Genomic DNA, 21411 nt, shown 5'->3' with positions numbered 1-21411 from the left:
AACTGAAAACAGACTCCAGCACATACAGACTAAAAAGGAATCTGGTACAAAAGCCATTCCTCTTCTGCTTTTGCTTTGTGAGCCTATCCGCATCTGTTCCAAATCAGAACAATATTAACTGAGTCAATCTCGTAGATGTCAATGTCAGCGTCTTCCAAGACACATTTTTGTGGTTAGTTCCAGAAATAAGTTTGCTTTAGCCCCCCTGCCTCTCCCTCCCCCCCTCAAAAAAAAAACCACACCCACACAACCCTTTACTCTAGATAACAGTGTAGAAACCGATAGCACAAGGTAGAGCCACCGTGAGGCAACAGGTGTCTCACACCTATCATCTGCAGTGAAAGCCAGTTTATTTTGGTTCTCTGCTACTATTTGCATAAAGGCTAACTAATTGAGTTGCAAACCTGTAACCGCACCAGCATGTTCCAAGCCCACGCACATACTCATTCTCTGTAGGGATATTCATTCCTGAAAATGCAATTATGGAAGCAAGAAGATGTCAGAACTGCGATTACCATTTTGACCTGTGTGCTTACTCCAGCACCTCATACTTTGTGCAAAATAAGTCAAGAAAAAGACACAGGAGCCCAAAACCACAAACAATTCCTAAACGATTGAACTGTTAGAAGCATTCACTTATCAAGCTGTACCCCCAAATTTGCTCCTACTTGTACATGAGACAGTAATCCAGGCTCTGTAGTTGCAAGCACTTTAACAGATAATTTTTTAACACACCTCCTCCAACATGGACTGGAACTTAAAATGAGTATGCCGAATCCAAGGCAATGAACAGGGGAGTGAGCATAATGCATTATGTAGAATAAAAACTTCAGATGCCTTTAATTGCCTAATTTAAACAGAACCATTTAACAATGTCGTATTTCAGTGAATGTACTGAAAGAATCGTGAATCAGTGTAAGAACTTTCTTCTGTCAGAGTGTTGCATGGTTATTTCTCTGAGAAGATAAAAAGTGATTTTACATTACAGAGCTCATCATTCAAAGACACGGATCTGTTTATACTTACACTGATAAGCATTTTCCTGACAGAAAAGGCATTGAAGATTTCAGATTAGCCATTCCAGAGAGTTGAAGGATGGTTCTTTATGCATGATCCAAATTTCTGTTTAAGTCCTGAAACTTTGGCATTCTTTTATATTAATGCTTAAAATTACACTTGTGTGCCTGCATGCAACTACATACTTCAGTATAATAAATACTAAGCAGATACAGAAAAAGCAGCACTAAGAATCTCTCAGGATTCAGGAGGAAAACACAAAGTGAAAATTGGTTTTCTGTTGCCAGCACTACTATTTGCCTTTCTTGTTTTTCCAGACTTCAAGTGGCAAACCTGTACATACAACCCTGCAAACCCAGAAGCTCTGTACCACATGAAGAGGAAGCACTTCAGTGCTTTGACCACGTATTGAGAATTTGCACTACAAGGGCAACACAAGCAACATATATGGCATGTTCACTGAAAGCATTAAAGAGTTTTCTCAGATTAGCAACTACAGTACTGAAAAGAAATGTACTTTGCTCTTAGAAAGAACACACAGGCTTCACGGAGGTTCTTTATTTAAAAAAAAAAAACAACATAGAAAATCTTGAGTAGAATGTAGGTAGCAACATCTTTTATAAAATTCATTCTTCTAAGTATGTATGTTGCAGAAACCTCTGCCAATCCTCTGTCATAAGGTAAACTTCTTACAAGTTTTGAACTGTGGGTGTAACTACAGCCAGTTCTGCCTCATGGAATAAGCTTCTCTGAAGCCTGAATTAGCAGCATGTGACATAAGCATAATATTGTTGCATTTATTGCAATAAATTATTTTCCAAAATGATGAACCTGGAGGTGGTTTCACTCCCAGCATCATACATCTAGGAATCTCCATAATCTGAGGAAAAATTAAGAATGGAAAAAAAAGAGTTAGATTTGAATAAACTGCAAAATACATTTGCAAACAAGTTATTAAGTTATGGGAAAATAAATTAGTAGGTACATCAGAAAACAAGGTGCTCTTCCCCCCCCTCCAAATCCAGCTCTCTCAGGAGAATGGCAGCATAGTCCTTCCCAAACAGAGCTCCATGGAAAAAGGACGAGTTAAACACAATTTCACAGGAACTCTCAATTTCCCCTTCAGCCTACCTCTTTTGAAATGTACATTCTTCTTTATAATTATTTATGTCCACTGCCCTCAGTCATCCAGTCTCTAAAATGCTTTTCCATCAAGCTTCTGGCTCTCCAGTCACCAACATTTACAGTGGGGATGATTTTCTGTGGCTTCAACCATTGAACAAAATGCTTCATTTCCAGGTAACTGCTGTGTTCACTATAAGGAATTCCTAAAATAAAACAAATCAGAGCGATCTATCAGTCCACTTAGTTTCTTGCCAAAATACTTTTGCAAACTTTCAGCTCAGAAAAACTTGAATTATTAAAAAAAAAAAAAAAAAGCAACAAACTGGAGATCTAAATCTTATAGCTAAGGTAAAATGAAAATCCAGATTTTATTTCTGGAAAATTTACCTTGCATTATGTTAACAAATCAATCATCTGTGCAAAATGAACAGTATCTAACATTCAATTAAATGAATGTTAAAGTTTTTAAGAGATTAAATTCCATGCACTGAAAAGAAATAAGAGGAAGAGAAACATCCCCAGTCTCCCCAGTGTTGGAGCAAGGTATGGAATGAAATCTTGGCTCTGGAACTGCACTGCCACTGGCATCACTAGGGCCAAGATTTCATCCTTGAAGTTTCTGCAAATATCATATAAAAGCCTTTGCAAGAGGAGGACATGAGCAAAATGTACATAAAAATCTACGTTTACAGTGTCCTCGATTACTGTTCTCCTGGAGAGATCCATCTGTTCGGTTTCTCAAGAATTTATCAGAAAAAGCATTAGTTACAATGAACAGTAGGAGTTTCCAGAACAAAAAATAAGAAAATCATTCACCCAACCAGATGCACTGAATCTTTACCACACTTATACCATAAATGGTGATCCTTCCTCTCGTCTGAGGTTTGATATCCAGCAGAGAAAGGCATGAATCAGAGTAGGTCCATCCAGTAGGTTTGAAAGCCAGAACTTGATCAAAATTCTCAGAAAACTTATTTAAGTGGTCTTGCAAGCCCTGTTAAAAGAATATAGCACATACTGAGTCCCATTAAATGCCTCTTCAGTGTAAAGATTGGAGATTTTATGATGGAGACACCTCAGACTAAATTTTATTTTTTCATGTTTTGATAAGGACTTTTTTTCTTTTAAATACCACCTGCCTTCAAATTAATAATGATAAATATTTACATTTGCAGAACACCTTGTCCGTTAGGATCTCAACTGCTTCATCTGAACAAGTGCATATTAATAGCTACGCATTACAAATCAGAACACGAGGCATAATTACATCTTGTATATCTTGTCCTCAAGCTATTCATTTCCTTCGCTCAGCTGGAGGTCAGCACTCTTGCAGCTGAGTTCTGATAAAAGAAAGTAAAAGCCAGCTTCAATGCAAAATCATCTGGTTAATTTAAAGTACCACTGACATCTTGGTATCCGTTTGTTTCCAGAAGCACTGAAAGATTAAGTAAACTACCCAAAAAATTGCAGCAAGCCAGTGCACAAGTACAGTATTGCTCTGACAACTAACTGTGCTTTATCATGTCTCCAGTCATGATAGGAAGGACACTAGCTCTCATCTCTTCACTCTTAAAAAAAAAGAAAAAAATAATTTGAAATTTAAATAGTTTCCAAGTTGGCTAAGTTAGCCTTCGATGTTGTTTAAGCTAGGATCAGGAAGAAGATGAGAAAGAAGTATAAGGAATGTACAATCTTATTCCTGGATGAAGTGAAGTCAGTATTATTTCAAACCAAAAGCAGAAAATCAATTTCATGTGTCCTGTATAAAACCTTAAAGGCATATTCTTCATTTGAAAGACTTAGGAGATTTTAGAACTCAAAATCATAAACTTTATGTCAGCAGCAGGAAGAGGAACACAAAAAATTAAGACTGCTGAATAAAAAAGGGAAGGGAGGTGGAGATGAGGAGGCTGTGACAGAACACTAACCACCCTGCCAGACACTTGAAAGTCACTACACAGAGAAGTGGAAAGCTGCCTGCGACACTGCTACATTTAGCAGCACCTTCAGTACACTGCCCAGTAGCAACATACAGAGCCCATCAATCTGGGCACGTAAAAGACTTACAAAACACCCTACCACAACACGCTGCACTTGCGACAGGAATTATGGCCAGCCTCCACGGCTCTTAATGCACTGCAGAAGTCCAATCTTCACTAGATTACAAATACAACTGCAGCAGCCTGCTTCTTCACACTTCATTTAAGAAAACTGACAGAGCTTAAGGCAACAATTCACAAAAACTGTATTTCCTCCCCTTGCCTTCATGAGATCTAAATACAGTACTTCAAATACAACAATTATGATATTAACCAATGCTAATTTGTTCTCAATTTTTGTTATAAATCAAGTGTGCAACATTCACACTAAGGATGCAGTTTCAATCCCATCAAAAACAATTTTGCATTTCAATCACAGACACTTTTGTACATCTCCCCTCAATTTTCAGTGAATGACGTTACGGAGCTAAGCACCGTGAAGGAGGTGCACGGACTTGAAGACCCCAGTTCTCTGGAAATCTTCCACTGCATATTCAAGTGGCAGAAGCCCCAACTTTTAACTTATAAAATGTTGTTTTTGTTTCAAGAGAAACATACATGCACTGTAGAAAAGAGGGCCTCTTTCCACAAAACAAATGGCTACAGTGTTTGCTCATAACAAGCTCACTTTAAATACACATTCCAATCTCTTTTATTTCTTTGGCCAACACTATTCTAAACCTTCATCCTTCTAAAATGGAAAATACATTTCACTGCTAAATCAAGCTCCTTCAATCACGACAGGCTGTTATCTAGTGTTGCTAAAGTCAACAGTACTTGATCAGGTAATTCTTGAAATACTATTTTCTGAGTTCTTGTTTACTGATGCTACCGGAGCAGAAATAAGATAAATGGCGATGGGAACTCCTCTTTAAGCACTTAACATTCTCACCGTTTACTGATACTACATTTCACCAGGGCATTCACACCTAGTTACTGGCCTCATCAGAAGCCTAGCCTCTGGAAGAGCACTTGGATGCCTTCTTCACATGGACACAAAATTTGTAATGAGAGGGTGAGACAACATTTCAACAACTTCACATATGAAGTGAAAGTCCCAGTGCAGAGGACCACAGCTGCTACACCAGGCCTCCCATCTCTGTCCACTGCATCTCTGTGCCTTTAGCCCTTCCTGGCCCTTTGCAGGGTCCAGGCATCGCTTCTGGCACGCTGTAGATTTGTCCAGAATCCCCACTCTGAGAGATGAGCCCCTGCACACGATACGACTGCCTCACCCTGAGAAGTAAGGCTGCGTAAGACATCCTTGTGGTATAATCACGCCCTCTGCCCAAAAAAGTCCAACTATGTGAGTACTCCACACACACTGGGATGCAGCAGCAGAATCATGTAACAAGCCAAAAAGCTGCAGAAGAAACTAACATATAGCGCTGTTTATTAAGACAACACGTAAAAAAAATCCATATACATTCCCATCACTCATTTCCTGTCTCAGTATGGAAAAGATTATAGAACAACTTAGAATACTGAAACACTAAGTTCTTTTTCCTGTAGCTCCTGTCCAAATCATACAGCCTCCTTTTCTCCTTTTTAGGTCAACTCTGACCTTGACTGAGTCTGCAGCTAAATACCATCTTGCTCTGAAGAATTTGCTTGGGATGGCACAGCTGGCCCGCACTAAAGCAGAAAAATAAATCCAAAAGTTTGTGAGGCCTAAGTGACCACTGTTTCTCTGTCTTTCAGGTTACCTTTAAACTAGAGCCTGCTGCTTTGCCTTAATGCCATTCTGTGTTTTGTGGTCTATTTAGAAACACCTTTACCCCCCCAGGGATTAATCACCTTTCCTAACTAAGAAATCCCCACAGAAGCTCTCAACAAGAAAATCCTACTGTCTCAAATCTCTTGACTGAAATGTGTATTTAGAGTCATCTAAGAAGAAATAATGTCTTAAACAAAAACTGCTTTACTTGCTTTTGCTACAAATAACAGAAGATTCCTCTGTGTGGAAAAACTAAAGCATGTGTATGTATGAAGTGTCCTTCAATTCATTTACTGAGTGCATTTGTTTATGGAAGGCTTTTCACTGATTTTCCAATATCTGCACTCTCATGTGTATCCCCCAGTATCCATACCCACATTCTTCAGCACAGGAGCAGAAAGAATATGCTTTTAACAAATGAAAGTATGATGGTAAATCCGAGGAAATTGACCTGAGAGATGAACATGGAGAACCCTATTCCTTTTTCATGTCAAACATCAGGCTGAAATTAGGAAATGTTCACGGGCTGCCTCAAAACAGAGGAAGTCTCAGCCAGAAAATCCTTCTGCTCTTCTCCTACATCACACAGAGTAAAAGACAGGCTCAAAACAGGGACTCAATGTCAAAATATATTAATTGCTAATAGGATAGATCCTGGAGTCATTACATAAACCTACTTCAAAAAGCCCTGCAAAGAGCAAGCCTTTGAACAAACCTTACCTTATCTTGTACAAGCCCTGTACTGAAGTTACACTTTCCGTGCATCACGTTTGGAGACATTTATTAATGCTTAATTGCATTTCATTTTCAGTGTATTGCAGTATGTCAAAACTCTACTAAATAAATATGATCTGACGAGGGTAAAAAGCACCAAACAACACTGGCTGGGAGGAACCAACAGTAAGATTAGCTAGCAAGTTAACTAACAGTATATTTTCAGAACTTACCTTAAAAGTAATTTGCATCATGGGAAGAATGTGAAGCAAAGTACCAGCCCAGTCCACACTGATGAGGGAATTAACAGCTGCTGACTCCAAGCACTGCAGTGTTTTGTATTTATCACGGGACATGCTTGCTTTCGAGCCCAGAACTTCAGCGATTGCTTTAGGATTAATTGGAAAAAAAATAAACAAACAACTGAACACGCAGAAAAAAAAATATACAGTTAAGAGCTATTTTGTTACTTGTTTTGGAGACATTCCTAGTTATTGCACTGGATTATCACCCCAAGTGCAGTGTGCAGGTTTGGGCACCACAGCATAAAAAGGACACAGAACTGTTAGAGAGTGCCCAAAGGAGGGCTACACAGATGGTGAAGGGCCTAGACGACAAGATGTGAGGAGCAGCCGAGGTCCCTTGGTTTGTTCAGCCCAGAGCAGAGCAGGCCGAGGGGAGGCCTCATGGCGGCCTGCAGCTCCCTCACGAGGGGAGCGGAGGGGCAGGCGCTGAGCTCTGCTCTCTGGGGACAGCGACAGGACCCGAGGGAACGGCATGGAGCTGGGACAGGGGAGGGTCAGGCTGGGGGTTAGGGAAAGGTTCTGCACCCAGAGGTGGTCGGGCACTGGGACGGGCTCCCCAGGGCAGTGGTCATGGCACCGAGACTGACGGAGGTCAAGAAGTGTTTGAACAACGCCCTCAGACATAGGGTCTGATTTTTGGGTGGTGTCATGCAGACCCAGGAGTAGGAGCTGATGATCCTTGTGGGTCCCTTCCAACTTGGGATACTCTATGATTCTACAATTATTTTTAATATTGAAAAAAAAAATCCATATTCAACAAGATGAATGGTATTTCATATCCTAAAATTAAGAAGAGAAATCTGTAATGGCTGTTAAAAACAAACATATTTTTTAGTACCAGAATTTAGAATGACAACTGGAAAGAGAAGGAGAATAGAAGCACTTTGATAAGTTCTAAGTCGTATTTCTTTGCTAAAATGTTACCGGAGTGAATTGTTATTTATTTCAAATAAGCCAGAAACGCTTAGTTTTTGGAATATGCTACAAACAATGTAAATAAACTAAATTTCAGTGTGAAATTCTTGTATTGATGACTTCAAATATACTCAAATCACAAATGGTACACAGCTGCCTGCTCCGGGGTATACATCTGGGCAATCAATTTGTTTTCTAACACTGTAACTGAGTGAAGCATAGCATACAAGATTTTCATTAAGACAGAAAAGATGTGTTTTGGTTTGGGGAATGCTGTGGTAAAACAGATTTCATTAGAACTGATTACTATACATAGTCACAAAAATACATAATATAAACCTGGAAGGAAAAACCATTAGCAATATAGAAGTTGAAGAATAACTACATCCCCCTGCTCTCTCTGACAAAATGAGATTATTAAAACTGAAAATGTCATTTATGCTTTTAAATTGTCTTTAGCCCTTTTCTCGCCACAATCAAACAAACAGGTCCATTCATCTGGTATCCAAATTTGCCTTCTGCGTATGTGTGTAGGGCGTGGTGGTTGTAAAAACGTCAGAAAAATATTTCTATCAGAAAGTTTAAACTTACTGATTAGAAAAATAAAGTACTAACAGTACGATTATTAAATGTGTTTAATTTCTTAATGCAACATCTGACCACTAAGACACCTTTTATATCTTTCAAGAAAAAGGTCATTAACACTGATTTAGACATTTATTTAGTTATTTGATGAATTACAGTTTTGTTTTTTTTACATACCTAAAAAAACTTTTTCTTTTCCAATGGAATAGGTGCCACAGACAACTAGAGTACGTGGGTTTAAGGTCACTGTCTCAAAGGCAGTATTGACAGCAAACTGGATAACTTCTTGTTGAGAAGGAAAAGTGTATTCAGGACTACAGTATCTGGGGCATGGAAACAAGATACACCAGTTCATTACACCAGACAGAAGACATCTGAATTTACCAAGAAGGACCTCCAAATTGCACGTACACTTTCACAAAGTAGTGACAAAGATGCTATTCTGAAATATAACTTCAGTCTACTTAAAATCTATTTATTAGAAACCACTGAAGTGCTCAGATGAAACTGTTGGAATAAAATTTACACTGAGTACATCAGTCTTCTCTGTACAACCCTACAACCATTCACTTGTCTGACACTGACACTCAATTCTGTAGCTTTTTTCCTCTATAAATACCAAGTGCTCTTTCAAGCTAGATATTTGTAGCACGTACTAATTACATCCTTATGTCTATTTTTCCTCATGCACACAAACCATAACATAAAGCATTATTCATTCGCAGAAACATATGGAAGAGAAATGAAAGACTGCAGCTGGGCATTAGTCATCATACACAGAAAAACAATTTTATATACATGAGTCACAGAAAGGTCTAATGAAAACCTGGATAAGTGACAACCATTTGGCATTCTTTCACTCTGAATTCTCTCTTCCCCCCCAACCCTTTCATAATATAGCTGAATACTCATAAGAGCGACGTTCCACGATCCTCCAGTTTTAGAGCTGAACACTTGATGTACAAATTTTGCAACCCAGAACTTAATACCATGTATAAATAAGATGGTCATCTCAACAAATACTTCACTATTTTTTCCAACACCCACTTTTAATCTCTCATGTAACAGCATAGGAGATGAACAAGGTAGACATATAAGGACTTTCAAAAAATACCTGATTTTATATAACACTAGCTAACAAGTGTTAAAACGGTAAGGTCATTTATACTTACATTTATGTGGTTCACCTAAAGTCTTACTAAACTGAAAAGAGGAACATTACATTGAAAAAATATACGTTAAATGCAGCTTACGTGGTATCAAGGTACAGGGTGTGGACTTTTTGACCAATCAAAGCAGGATAGCGCTCCATAGAAGGATCTGCCCTGAAGTCTCCTGTGTGCAGGATAGCAGTTCCACTGGGCAGACAAAAAAGGATCATTGTTGCACCTGGACAACTGGAAAGGAAAAACAAAAAACAAGAAAACCCCACACAAATGATGTTAGTTTCTATACAGGTGTAGTGCCTTAAGACAAGAGATAAACCACTCTCCAGTGGCATGAAAGGATGCACAACAGCATTTTAAAATCACAGCTACTACGCTGCCTAAGTTAGCTAGAAATTCTTGTTTTATAAAGGAATTCTAAAGCTATCCTTATTGCCTCAAGGTAGCCTTGAGTTCTCAGCTGAGATGGAAAGAAGAAAAATCACGAACAATAATGTAATCAAGCATTATTTCCTTTTTGGGATGTTCTTTCTTCTAGGTACAACAAAGATGCTGCCTCAGTTGCAATCTCTGAGATTCTATTAGACTTGATTTAAAGAAGAAACAGCACACCAAAAAGCAGCAGCATTCTTATTTGGGACATTACTGTATTATTTCAGATGTATCTTCATTCCTGGAGGACTTACTGAAGCATTTCCTTTTAAACTCTATTTGCAGGTTTTAAACATCATCCAACATCCAGAATTCAGTGGTTATAAATACAACTCTTGTGCTGGCCACAATGCATCCACTGCGCCTTCTGCAGTTCCTCACCAAAGCTGTCTGAAGGGCAAGTGCAGACTGGAAAACCAGACTGGGACTATTTTGGACATGAATCATCTGTAAAGGGTAAATGAAATCTCAGAAACCAGGAAAACTGGCATGAATCAGAGCTAAAATGACAGAATTGGTAAACTCTCCAAGAAGTTGAACTTCGTACCTAAGGTTTACATGCCTTTTAAATTGAAGGCAGGGGATCTAGGAGGCAAACAGGAAAAATGAAAAGTGTCCAATTTACATAAGAAACAAGGCTTCCTTCATTCCCAGAAAGGGTTCTCAAAGGACTTCATGGAATCTTATCTCTCCAACTATAAACAAATCCTAAGATAAGTAATATTCAACCCAGCTGTGACACAGTGCTGTGTGTCAATATATAGTTTAGGAAAAGGACTTCTCTTCGAGCCCATAGCCAAATAAGGTACCAAGAGACAGAATGGCAAGAGCACGGGGCTAGAATCCAGCAGCTACTGAACCCTAAATCCAGCATTACCACACACTGACAGTGTAATGCTGGGCAAAGATCTCACCCTTTATCACCAAATCCAGTAGACTTTTTTTTTTCCCCTCCAGATTTCAACAGGGTTTTCTTTATTGTTCAAATTTAAAAATGTTGGCTAGGTTTTGTCTCTCTCAGGATCCAAAGGACCACATTTTTCTTTAGCTGAAGATCTCACTGTCTTTAGTTGAAGCTATCTCACTATCTTCAGCTGAAACCTAACAGATCTGATAACCAGTTCTAGGATGTTCCCAGCTAGATAATAAAAACTGAAGTGTCCAGACCAGTAGAAAATCACCCAAGCTCTCAAAAGTGTAAAAATTAAGGAGCTATGTGTGGTTAACACTAATGGACTCATTACAAGCAAAAATAAAAATAAGGTAGAGTTATCAAAAAAGTCTAAGTTTGATTTTCAAAAACAACTCACCTATTTCAAAAGCTAGCTACTTGCTATAAATTTAGGTTTCTACACGCCTAGTTTGCTTGTGAAGTGAAAATGCACGTTACTAAGTCACGTCAGGTATCTGAAGAATTTCTACCTTTGTTTTTTCAGATCCACTAACACCTAAGAACTACAGAAATAAAAACTGCCTCTGTACAGCTATCCTTAATATTCTATACAACCAGTGCAGTGATACATACTGATTAGCATCGAGCAACACCACTTTGATCCCATTCACGACACATTCCGTGTCCATCGGCAGCACATGGACGTACTGCTCTTTGACTCGAAGTTTGCTCTTCACCAGATTGCCAGTTATCTGTAACAAGAAAAGGATTTAATATGGAATAGGAACAGAATCTAAAAAAAGCCTTTATTTATTTTAGAAACAAAGGCTCTCAAAGCCAGACATTCTGGCTTTGAGAGAAACTATGAGATCCCGTGTATAATCAAGCCTTTCAGTAGCATTTCAGCTCTCAAAAAGCAAACTGAAGAAAAGCTGTCTTAAAAAAAAAACAAACAACAAACTTCTGAAAGCCTGTCAGCAGGTTATGGGTTGGAATCCAAGAGGAGGCCAACACGGAGGAACAACACAGCGAACATCTGCTACAGATTGACTAGTCAAGAATCACAAAATGGTTTGGGTTGGAAGGGACCTTAAAGATGACCTAGTTCCAACCTCCCTGCCGTGGACAGGGATGCCACCCACTAGATCAGGTTGGTCAAGGCCCCATCCAACCTGGTCTTAAACACCTCCAGGGATGGGGCATGCACAACTTCTCTGGACAGCCTGTGCCAGCGCCTCACCTCTCTCCGAGCAAAGCATTTGCTCCTAACCTCTAACTTAAATCTCCCCTTGTTTAGTTTAAAACCATTCCCCCTTGTCCTGTCATTGTCTGACTGAAAAAAAAGTCACTCTCCATCTTTTTTAAAAGCCCCTTTTAAGCATTGAAAAGCTGCAATGAGGCCACCCCGAAGCTTTCTCGCAGGAGCATCCCACATTCCTCTATAAATATCCACTGTGCCTAACTGTCCCAACAATGGAACTTCTGGTCCTCTATTTATTTTCACCACTGTAGAAGTGATTATAGCTGCAAATAGTTGGATAATATCCACTAACCTTGAAAGCCCTTACCTTGTTACAGTAGATTGGAAACATGAAGTTTTTTGTCAACCCACAATAGTGATCGGAGTGAAAATGAGTGAGGAAATAGGCTGTGCAGCCTTCAATTTCTCCATACTGGAAAGCATCAACTGTAAAACCAGTTCCTACAGCAAAAAGGCAAAAGAACCTCGTCAGTAAACACGCACAGTTCAGAACAAGTTTCTAGGTTTTTTTTTTTCATTATTATTATTTTTTTATTTATTCCAAATTGAAAAGGGAGCACAGTTACACTCTATAAAGTTTTAGGGAGGATTTAAGGATGAGCATGTTTTGCATATGAGTCAACAGTCACAAAAAAGATTTTCTCTCATTAAAACAAAGATTTAGCAAAGCGTCCAAGTGCAAATATGTTCAAAGGCCTTCCACATATCTGTTGTTCAGCTGCCATCCTACACAGATGGCAACTGGTTAAGCAAATAGAAAACATCTATCTGCATTCAACTGGTATTTCTGAAAGTTTGTGTGGATTAAAATCTAAAACCAGAATCTTAACACAAGATAAAATGGACAGTGACAGCTTAAAAAAATGCGTTTTGTGATCGAACTGTAATTTTTCAATTACTCTATGGTTAATATTCCTCCTAAAACATGCTACCATATAGTTACCAAGTAAGCGATCCGGGGTCTTCAAAAAAATTTGTTGAGATGAAACTTGACCGACTTGCTGCTATTCCACATTTTCAGTGAGGTGCTGTTTGTATAAAGACAGCTCTCTTCTCTGCAAATCTTTTTCTTTTTCTATTACATATGGGAAATGCTCTCAGCCCATGGAACCCAAAATACTGGTGTAACCTCACAGAGACTTGTAGGTCAATCTTCAAGCAGCAGCTTGGCACTCGGAATCACTGATGTATTTCTATTTGGCTTCCTCAGATACCTTACTAAGACTAAATCCTTTAGTGGTAAACAGACCTGTGAGGATGTGAAGTTTTTTTTTCGTTTGTTTGTTTGTTTTTTAAAGTTTCTGGTGTATTATTCTGTATTTAGCTTGAGAAGACTGAGGGATTCCTGTCTGTTTTTCTGAGCTAAATTCTTCTGCTTGGTTTTAATTTCTTTGCTTACATAGTTGTAGCACTTCGTATTTCTACTATTTGTGAGCTTCGTATACAAAATGATTTTTTTTTTTTTTACTTACTGTAAGGAAATAATTGTTATCGACTGCCCTATTTTCACTGGCAAATGAAACAACGTAGAAGATTAAATTTGGTAATTAAAAGAAGTGCATATTAACAAGGGATATATCCAAAAAAATAAGAATGTAAATCAGTCTCTAAATACTCCTCATGTTTCTTATTCTGTCAAACACATGCAAAAGTCTGTCCTTGAAATCACTTTCCTGAGACGGCTGTGTCAGTGTGCTTTATTGATGAGGCCATTGCTGACTCTGGTTCTACGATCACTTTCTTCTGGTTATCTGCACCTAAACAAGACTTCATTGACTGGGATGGAAGAAGGAAAAGTCGTTACAGACTGCAGTCTAAATGACTATGGAGAGTGAATATGCTGAAGGCTTACATTAGGGAAAAATACAACACACCAACCCAAATTAGTTAATCACTACAAAAAGAAATAATTCTCTCTCACCTGGTATTTTCTTGTAGAAGGGGCACTGTTTTTTTCTTATTCCTTCACCTGTAGCAGGTAATTCTCTAAATTTTTTTCTCCACTTTCGTTGGCCACCAGAAGTTACATCTGCCAGCTCTCCGTTTTTATTTGAACTTTCTTCAGCTCCTTCTACATCCTCCACAGATCCTTCAGCTTTCCTTTTTTTCTGTCTGGGCCTCTTTCCATTGGGAGTTACTGAACTTGGTGTCTGCTTTTCCTCACTCAAACACATCTCTTCCTTACTTTCCTCTTTTACTTTGGGTTTTAACCCAAAGAAAACACCAATGTCCATTTGTTTGAGTTCTCTGGCAGAACTGGATTTGGCATTCACACTTGCTAAAGAATGAGATGACGCTGTTTTAGAGACAGGGCTGGGAAAGCATACACCAGCTGCGTTAAGGTTTTCTTCTTTCTTCACTACCAACTGCAAGCTCTCTTGGCGAGCAGCTTTTTCAATTGCACCAGCAGCCATTTTACCTGGATTGGTTAAAACGTTACTTGGGTCCCTCCTAACCCTACTTTTTTGTGACAGAGGAGAGCCAGTACCTTTTCCGACGGACACCAGTGGCGTATCCGCAAGACCCACGTACACAGAATCCAAAGCACAAGCACCACTACCTTTCAACTCTGCGTTACCTGCATCAGCAGCCAAGGAAATCAATCCTGGCTGTTGAACCTCCTCCTTAAGTACATCACAACTAAAAGGAAAAGAGGAGTCTGTCGCTAGTGTCTCTTGCTGATGCTGATTACCTACACATGCTGAATTACAGAAGTTGCTGCTCATGTGACTCTGAGAAGCAGTTCTTAGGCTATAATGCTGACAGTTCCGCGTATTTACTCCCTCACAGTGTTGGTTTTTTAACATAAAATTTCCCTGTTCAATATGCTTATACTGAGGCTTCTGCTGTAAAAAAAGTCCATCACATTTTTTGACCTCCACAGAATCAGATTCTGTATCTTCAAAGTTCTGGACTTTGAATAATTTATTTTGTGATATTCTTACTTTTTTCTCCTCTTCTTCAGTTTCATCTTCGCTTTCCTCACAAGTACTCAGTGGAGAGTAAGAAATTTCACAGTCACTGAAGTCCACTTTTGACTGTAGTAGACTTGGCTGATTTGTATCTTTTTGACTACTCAGATCCTCTCCTGTAACACTTTCCTGAGAGGACGCAAAGTCATAAAATTCAAATTTACAACTATTATCTGTGGTTTGTGTGAGCTGAAAAGTTTGTTGAGGGTTTTGAGCATATGCAAAAGAGGAAGTACTTTCACTAGTTATATTTAGAGACTTCTTTTGTGGTGAGCTCTGTACCATCGGCGCACACTTATATTTTGGGACGTTTTTTACATTATTAGATGGTTCCTCATTCCGTGAAATTTCTTCTGAATAACTTGGGAAACAACCAGACTTTGCAGCAGCAGAGCATGTGGACTTCCTCTCCAAAGTGTCCGCCGAAGAGTCTACCAGATATTCTCCCGCCCTGCTTGCTGCAAGTAGGAAATGACTATAGCGCTTGTAGTGAGATGGAATGGTAGAAGTGCACAGTAAGCCATCAGGACACTCTATGAAAACAGGTCAGAAGAGAAGTTCTGTTAATAAGTTTGCACATATAATTGGCATAATCATTAAAATAAAAAACACATATGGCATACAACTTAAAAATTGTTTCTTATAAATGCAGCTATTGGAGGAGAGAAGGCACAAGTAAAAAGTAATTTTCAAGCTGCCAGATCTCTTTCCGGAGACAAGGCCAGAACAAGAATGTTTCCGACCTAAAACCTAAAGGCTGATACTAACACAGCATTAAGCCTGAATTCATTCACCCTTCTAACAAGAAGGGCACGGCACCCTCTTTCAGTACTGTGCTAACGTAGTTACATGGCTTCTAGTTTCGCATTGTGTCATGCACAAGCAATGATCTCAGAGCAACAGCACCAGAAAAGGCCAAGATGTTTCAAAACAAACTAAGCCGAGGTTCTGAATCAACCTGAAACTGCATTTAAAATTGTCCGCTAGGTTACATGTTAAATTTTAAAATTGTCGTGTATTTACTTATGTCCAAAAAGTATTCAGGATCTATTTGCCAACAAAAGACCTGTGGCTGTTCCATAACCATTTTTGAGTTTGTTAGCCTAACTTTTGAGAATTTAAAGACAGATGCAAATCAATCAGTATTTTTTATCTGTTAATTATGGGAGGAAGAGATGGAAATCAGGTGTTAACACATCTGCCTCACGTCAAAACCACTGCCAACATCAGGAATAAGGACTCCGATTTCATTGTTCTTAAGAAACTTCAAGAAAAGTAAAAAAGATATGAAAAGATAAGTTGCAGATATTTATAAACATGGTATTTCCTCGCATGAAACTAGTCATGGGAATGATTCCATTTCTATTCCTCTTGTGCAGAACTGAAAACCAAACAGTGTTATCTTATGATACAAGAATGTTCGTGTATAATTCTGGATAAAAATTCTAAAGCATACTTGACCAGCGGCTAACGTTTCAAGCAAATTAACCTAATGGACTGATCTCTGATTACAGCTGTCCTCAGAGAGCTGAACAAATTACACATCAACATGGATATAGGATAATGACATTTATACTTCAGGAAATTCTGTGTTAAAAATAGTAAAGTCTTAACTGAAGGAGATTTTTGGCAAACACTGACTGAATGATTGAAACAAATTCCATTATTTTAGACTGGTAAATATACACCTTTGATTTCTTCAAGCCAGTGAAAGTGGGGTTTGCTAAACACTCATGAATCTTTATCAATGCTCCACAAAGTTTTGAGATTAGGTTCTAAAATTTCCGTATCAGATTTCCACGTTCTTCACAAAGAACTGAAAATTTGATACGAAAATGTCAATAAACGATCAGTAACAACTTCCTAAAAATCATACCAACTACCATTTCACGTTTCCAACCAAGTATCAAAAACCAAAGCTAATAGCAGGATTATGTGTTTAACGTTTAACGTTGTTTCCCGAAGACTTTTTTCTTACCCTACTCATACCTTTTTCAGTGGATCCTGGAGTATCCAAACATTCGGCAACATGCCACCGAGGTGTCTGGACTAGCAGCAAGGAGAAGGGCATCTGACAGCTCGGACAGTGCCCGTCGTGAACCGGCCTTGCACTTTGTGAGCCGTGCTCTGCCTGGCTGCCCGCGCTTTCCTGGGAGTGCATGCTGCAGTCATCTTTACTCGGCTCTGGATCCTCATTTGGCCTCGATCTCGGCTCACTTTTCTGAAGAGTACCATTTTTTCCCACCGATTTCCTTTTATTTCCATTTCCCTTTCTTTTCGGCCTGCGTTTGCCATCGGTTACTTTCTGCAGAGGAGCGGAGGGGCTCTCCGAAGCGCTCTGCTGCTTTTGCTTCCTGATGGACTTGTACTCCCAAATGTCCTCTTCCAACAAGTCCTCCTCAGACATGGCAACGTACGGACCGCTCTCCTTTCCCTCCAGGAACACCTCATACACCCAGCCTGCTTTCTGCTAACACATCCTCTCTCCCCTCCGCCCGGCAGCGAAGCACTCCGATTCCATCTTAACAAACCACCACAGGGCCCCAAACCCAGCAGCAGCCCGCGATGGGACAGAAGCATGGTGGCCCCTAACCCCCAGAGGATTTGACGACCGCTTCTCTCACGCTCTGCAGCCCCCGGGAGCCCCGGGCGGCGCCATTGCCCTCAGCGGCCCCGGGCACCGAGGCTTTCCACACCAACGGCCGCAGTTTCGTCACCGTTCCCGCAGCATCCCCCTCGCCTCCCCCCAAAAAATCCCACCTCCCTAACTGTCTGGTTTGCGCCGCTTTTCCCATCTTTTAATCTATTAAAAAAAAAAAAAGAGAAAAAGAAAAAATGAGAAAGGCGGGAAAATAAAAGGATGTGTTGAATCTGCTGAGACATCGTTGGCGCCGGGCATTCTCCTCACGAATATGCTTCTCCGAATAACAAAAGCCCCGTAAAAATCGGGGAGGAATTAGCAGCTTCTCCCTTTAACACAGCCGAGTTGCGGCGTGCTTGTGCGCAGCGCTTCATTATTATTTTTATTCTTATTCTTTTAATTACAGCTGTACCGCCCGCGTGCCGAATGTGCGGCGGCCAAACGGCAGGGCGGCGGCAGCGGCGGGCGGGAGGCGCCATGGCGGCGGGGGCGCTGCCCGGGCTGCGGCCCGCCCAGACGCAGCTGGAGTACGGCCTGCTGGACGCCGACAGCCCCCGCGACAAGGAGGCCTTGGTCTACGGCTACCTGCAGAAGGCCGACAGCCGGGAGCGGGACCTGACGGTGCCCGAGCTCGGCGGAGGTGGGTGGAGGGGCCCGCGACGGGCCCCGGTGCCCCCCGGTGCCCCCCGGGGAAGCGGCCGGGCTCGCCCTGAGGGGTTCCTTGGGTGATTGAGGCCGGGAGCTGCTCTCCGTAAAGGTGGTTTTTATCTGGTTATGGGGCTGTGAGTCCTGAAAGCACCCGGGGGGGGCAAAGGGCAAAAGGAGGGAAACCCCTTATGGATGCTCGCTTAGGTACTGGTTGCAAAAATCACGTTCTTTAAGTCCTCTTTCTTCTCTTAGCTTCATTAACTTCTTTTTTTTTTTATTTTTCCCTCCAATAAAGCATTTCGTTTTTCTTCAGTGTATTGACAGGAAGCTTCCTCCTGCTCTCAGCTCTCTCTCCATGCCTTACCCATGCTCATCAGTTTCCGTCCGTGCACCATAACGCACGCTGTGCTGGAGACATCGTCCTCGTTCAGTGCTCTGCCCGTTTCCCCTTCGTGTTTCACATATTTCTCCATCTCTTCTTGTGAAAAGTGTGAATCAAGGGTTACGTAAAGGTCTTCCAAGTCCTGCTCAGGGTCCTTGTAACCTCAGTGGGGCTCTCTAGGACTCTGAGAGATTAAGGGTTTGCAAGACAGAGGCCTGAGCAGATAAACTAGGGGATTAAAATCACATGCATAATATAGGAGTGAATTCTGACTTCTAACTGATGGAGCAAAGTGAATGCTTTTTCGGTCTAGATTTGGACTCCTGAATTTAATTTTCACTTTCATCATCAGTAACGTTTCAGTTTCTGTCTTCTGTCAAAGCTTGTGTTCTCCAGGAATCAGCTCAAATAGTAGCCAAAGTTATTTATTTCCAGTTTATTTTTAGGAAAGATATCCCAATTCTACTGAAGAGGGAAGATGTGTCATGAAACAAATAACTTGCTCTTTTCTTTTGAAAAAGCAAAGTGGAAAGCCTTGCCCGTACACAGTGGAAATAATGTATAAATTATTGTAATTACTGTCACCAAACTGGAATGTGTGTGCATTCATTTATGCTTTTAGATATATATGTATATATTATATAGGTAGGGACCAAATTTCTGCTTACTGAAGGGAGGAAACAAACCTGCTGACTGGAGTAGCTGTAACTTCTGGGGCAGTAAGAACTTAGTTTGCTGAAACTGACAGGGTGGAAGCTTTGAGTATTTTTAGATTATTCAGAGTAAATTTTTATATTAAAAAAAATTAATTCTTCAAAAACTTAGTTCAACTTTACAATGTGTCTTAGCAATCTGTTTTTATTCCATTATTTCCAGAAGAGTTGGGTGGTAATAATGGCAGACCATAGTCTAGGACATCTATGTCTTGATACCAGTTTCTTATGGGACCAAAGGAATATTAGTTACCAGTGAGGAAACGTTGTCTCAATGTCTCATCAAGTAATTGAAATAATTGTCCAGGAGTACTGCTGGCTGTATATGAGGGGGTTGTATTCCCAGGTGGCAGCGTTATTTTATACCTGTCATTTCAAACTGTTGAAAATCAAGATCAAAACTCTAAGTACAAAAATATTGCAGTCATTTCTGAAGTTAGTTCTTTACAAAAATGTTATAAAATCATAAAGAGTTTAACAGGCTTTTAGTTTATTTGCATTTATTTGAGGTTTAGGTAAATAGGTATTACACCTGTGTCTTTGTTAGGTGTTGAATAATGTAGATCATGTTCCAAGATGTTTTTATGGGAATCGTTCTGAGGTTTCCATGTTCTTTCAGTTAAAAGGTGCCAATTTAACTATATAAACCACACTTTCATTGTTACATTACACTTTGTTAATATTCTCATTTACTAATTTTGAAGAATTGTATAATATAAGAGTGGGTTTGATAAATATGAGACTTCTGTTTTGCTTTTGTACTTGCTAGAAAGTTATGTTGTAACTTTTCTTTAGTGAAATATACTAGGAATGTGTGTTGTCATGCAAATTAGGCATATCTTCCTTTCCCTGCCCTTCCCCTAACTGGGTATCTCTGCTCTCTGAATTGCAGATCTACAATGGTTGAACACCGAAGGTCCTATTTCTCTTCACAAAGACCTTTGTGGAAAAGTGGTGGTGTTGGATTTCTTTACTTACTGCTGTATCAATTGCTTGCACCTGCTGCCTGATCTCCACGAGTTAGAGCAGCAGTACTCTGATAAAGGTAAAAGAGCCTTGGCTGGCTTGGAACAAAATTTCCTGGCAGTGTTGCAGGTGGAGTAGCTGAGTCACTTTGTTGGTTACTAAACAGCTGGCAAAATTTCAGGGGTGCCTAAAAATGTCTTCTAATATTTTAAGTATTGCAAAGAAAAAGAAAAAAAAGTTACTGGCTATGCTTTCCTCACATTTTTAGATGGGGTTAAATATGGCATCTGTTGTGTCTCTATAATTAAGGAAACGGGATATGTGCTTGAAGCCCAAATCTGATATCCTCATGAATAGGGCGGTTTGCAAAATGCGAGGACGTAAGACGGGGGCTCCAAGTTGATAGATGTACACTTTGCTTAGTAGCCAGCTCTGAGCAGAATGTTACACAGATGGTAGAATGGATGTAGTTTAGATGACTTTTTTTTTTCCCCCTTTCTAACTGAAATAGCAAAATACGTAAACATGGTTTAAGATTTTTTTATTTTTATTTTTTGGTATTTGCATTGCCTTCTTTTCAGTTAGTAGTTCTCTGTTCTGGAGAGGGAATTAATCTCTTTAATTTCACATCTGAGATAAAATCTCCATCTCTCTCTGAATGAATGAAAATGCAGGGTAACTGCTATTTAGAATTCGGTCTCTTGTCATCCTGATGACTTGTCAGAGAGAAAATGTGGTCTTACCCAGGAATGTATCAGCTACTAACTTGGCTATTTTGATAGGCTAAATGATGAGATGAACAGTGTTACTTTCGGTCCTTAAAATCTTGTATTAAATACTATAATAAAAATAACCTTGCCTTATAGTGTTTACATTTCTGATTCTCCATTTGCTCTTCTGATTTGATTTTCATTTTGCCAG

The 21411-nt window shown here is 39.8% G+C and overlaps 2 protein-coding genes across 2 annotated transcripts in view; one reads left to right on the top strand and one right to left on the bottom strand.

Moving 5' to 3' along the window:
• Positions 1-1506: 1506 nt before the first annotated feature.
• Positions 1507-17846, bottom strand: DCLRE1A (DNA cross-link repair 1A). Its single transcript, XM_035547841.2, has 10 exons — positions 17130-17846; positions 14090-15673; positions 12476-12609; positions 11541-11659; positions 9671-9814; positions 8595-8740; positions 6846-7000; positions 2995-3136; positions 2149-2345; positions 1507-1897 (listed from the first exon to the last, which is right to left on the bottom strand). Exons 1-9 carry the CDS (start codon positions 17545-17547, stop codon positions 2179-2181), a joined length of 3009 nt encoding a protein of 1002 aa, XP_035403734.1. The 5' UTR covers positions 17548-17846; the 3' UTR covers positions 1507-1897; positions 2149-2178.
• A 353-nt stretch (positions 17847-18199) lies between these two features.
• Positions 18200-21411, top strand: part of NHLRC2 (NHL repeat containing 2) — a 39137-nt gene continuing 35925 nt past the window's right edge. Inside the window, exons 1-2 of the mRNA XM_035547761.2 lie at positions 18200-18421; positions 20417-20569. Of these exons, the coding sequence (XP_035403654.2) occupies positions 18208-18421; positions 20417-20569 (367 nt within the window). The 5' untranslated portion in view covers positions 18200-18207. The remainder of the gene's footprint in view (positions 18422-20416; positions 20570-21411) is intronic.

The sequence above is a fragment of the Cygnus atratus genome, chromosome 7, assembly GCF_013377495.2.
Source record: "Cygnus atratus isolate AKBS03 ecotype Queensland, Australia chromosome 7, CAtr_DNAZoo_HiC_assembly, whole genome shotgun sequence".
NCBI classification, from domain to species: Eukaryota; Metazoa; Chordata; class Aves; order Anseriformes; family Anatidae; genus Cygnus; species Cygnus atratus.
Note: the sequence above shows the minus strand (reverse complement) of the source record. Positions and strands in the feature narration are given on the sequence as shown.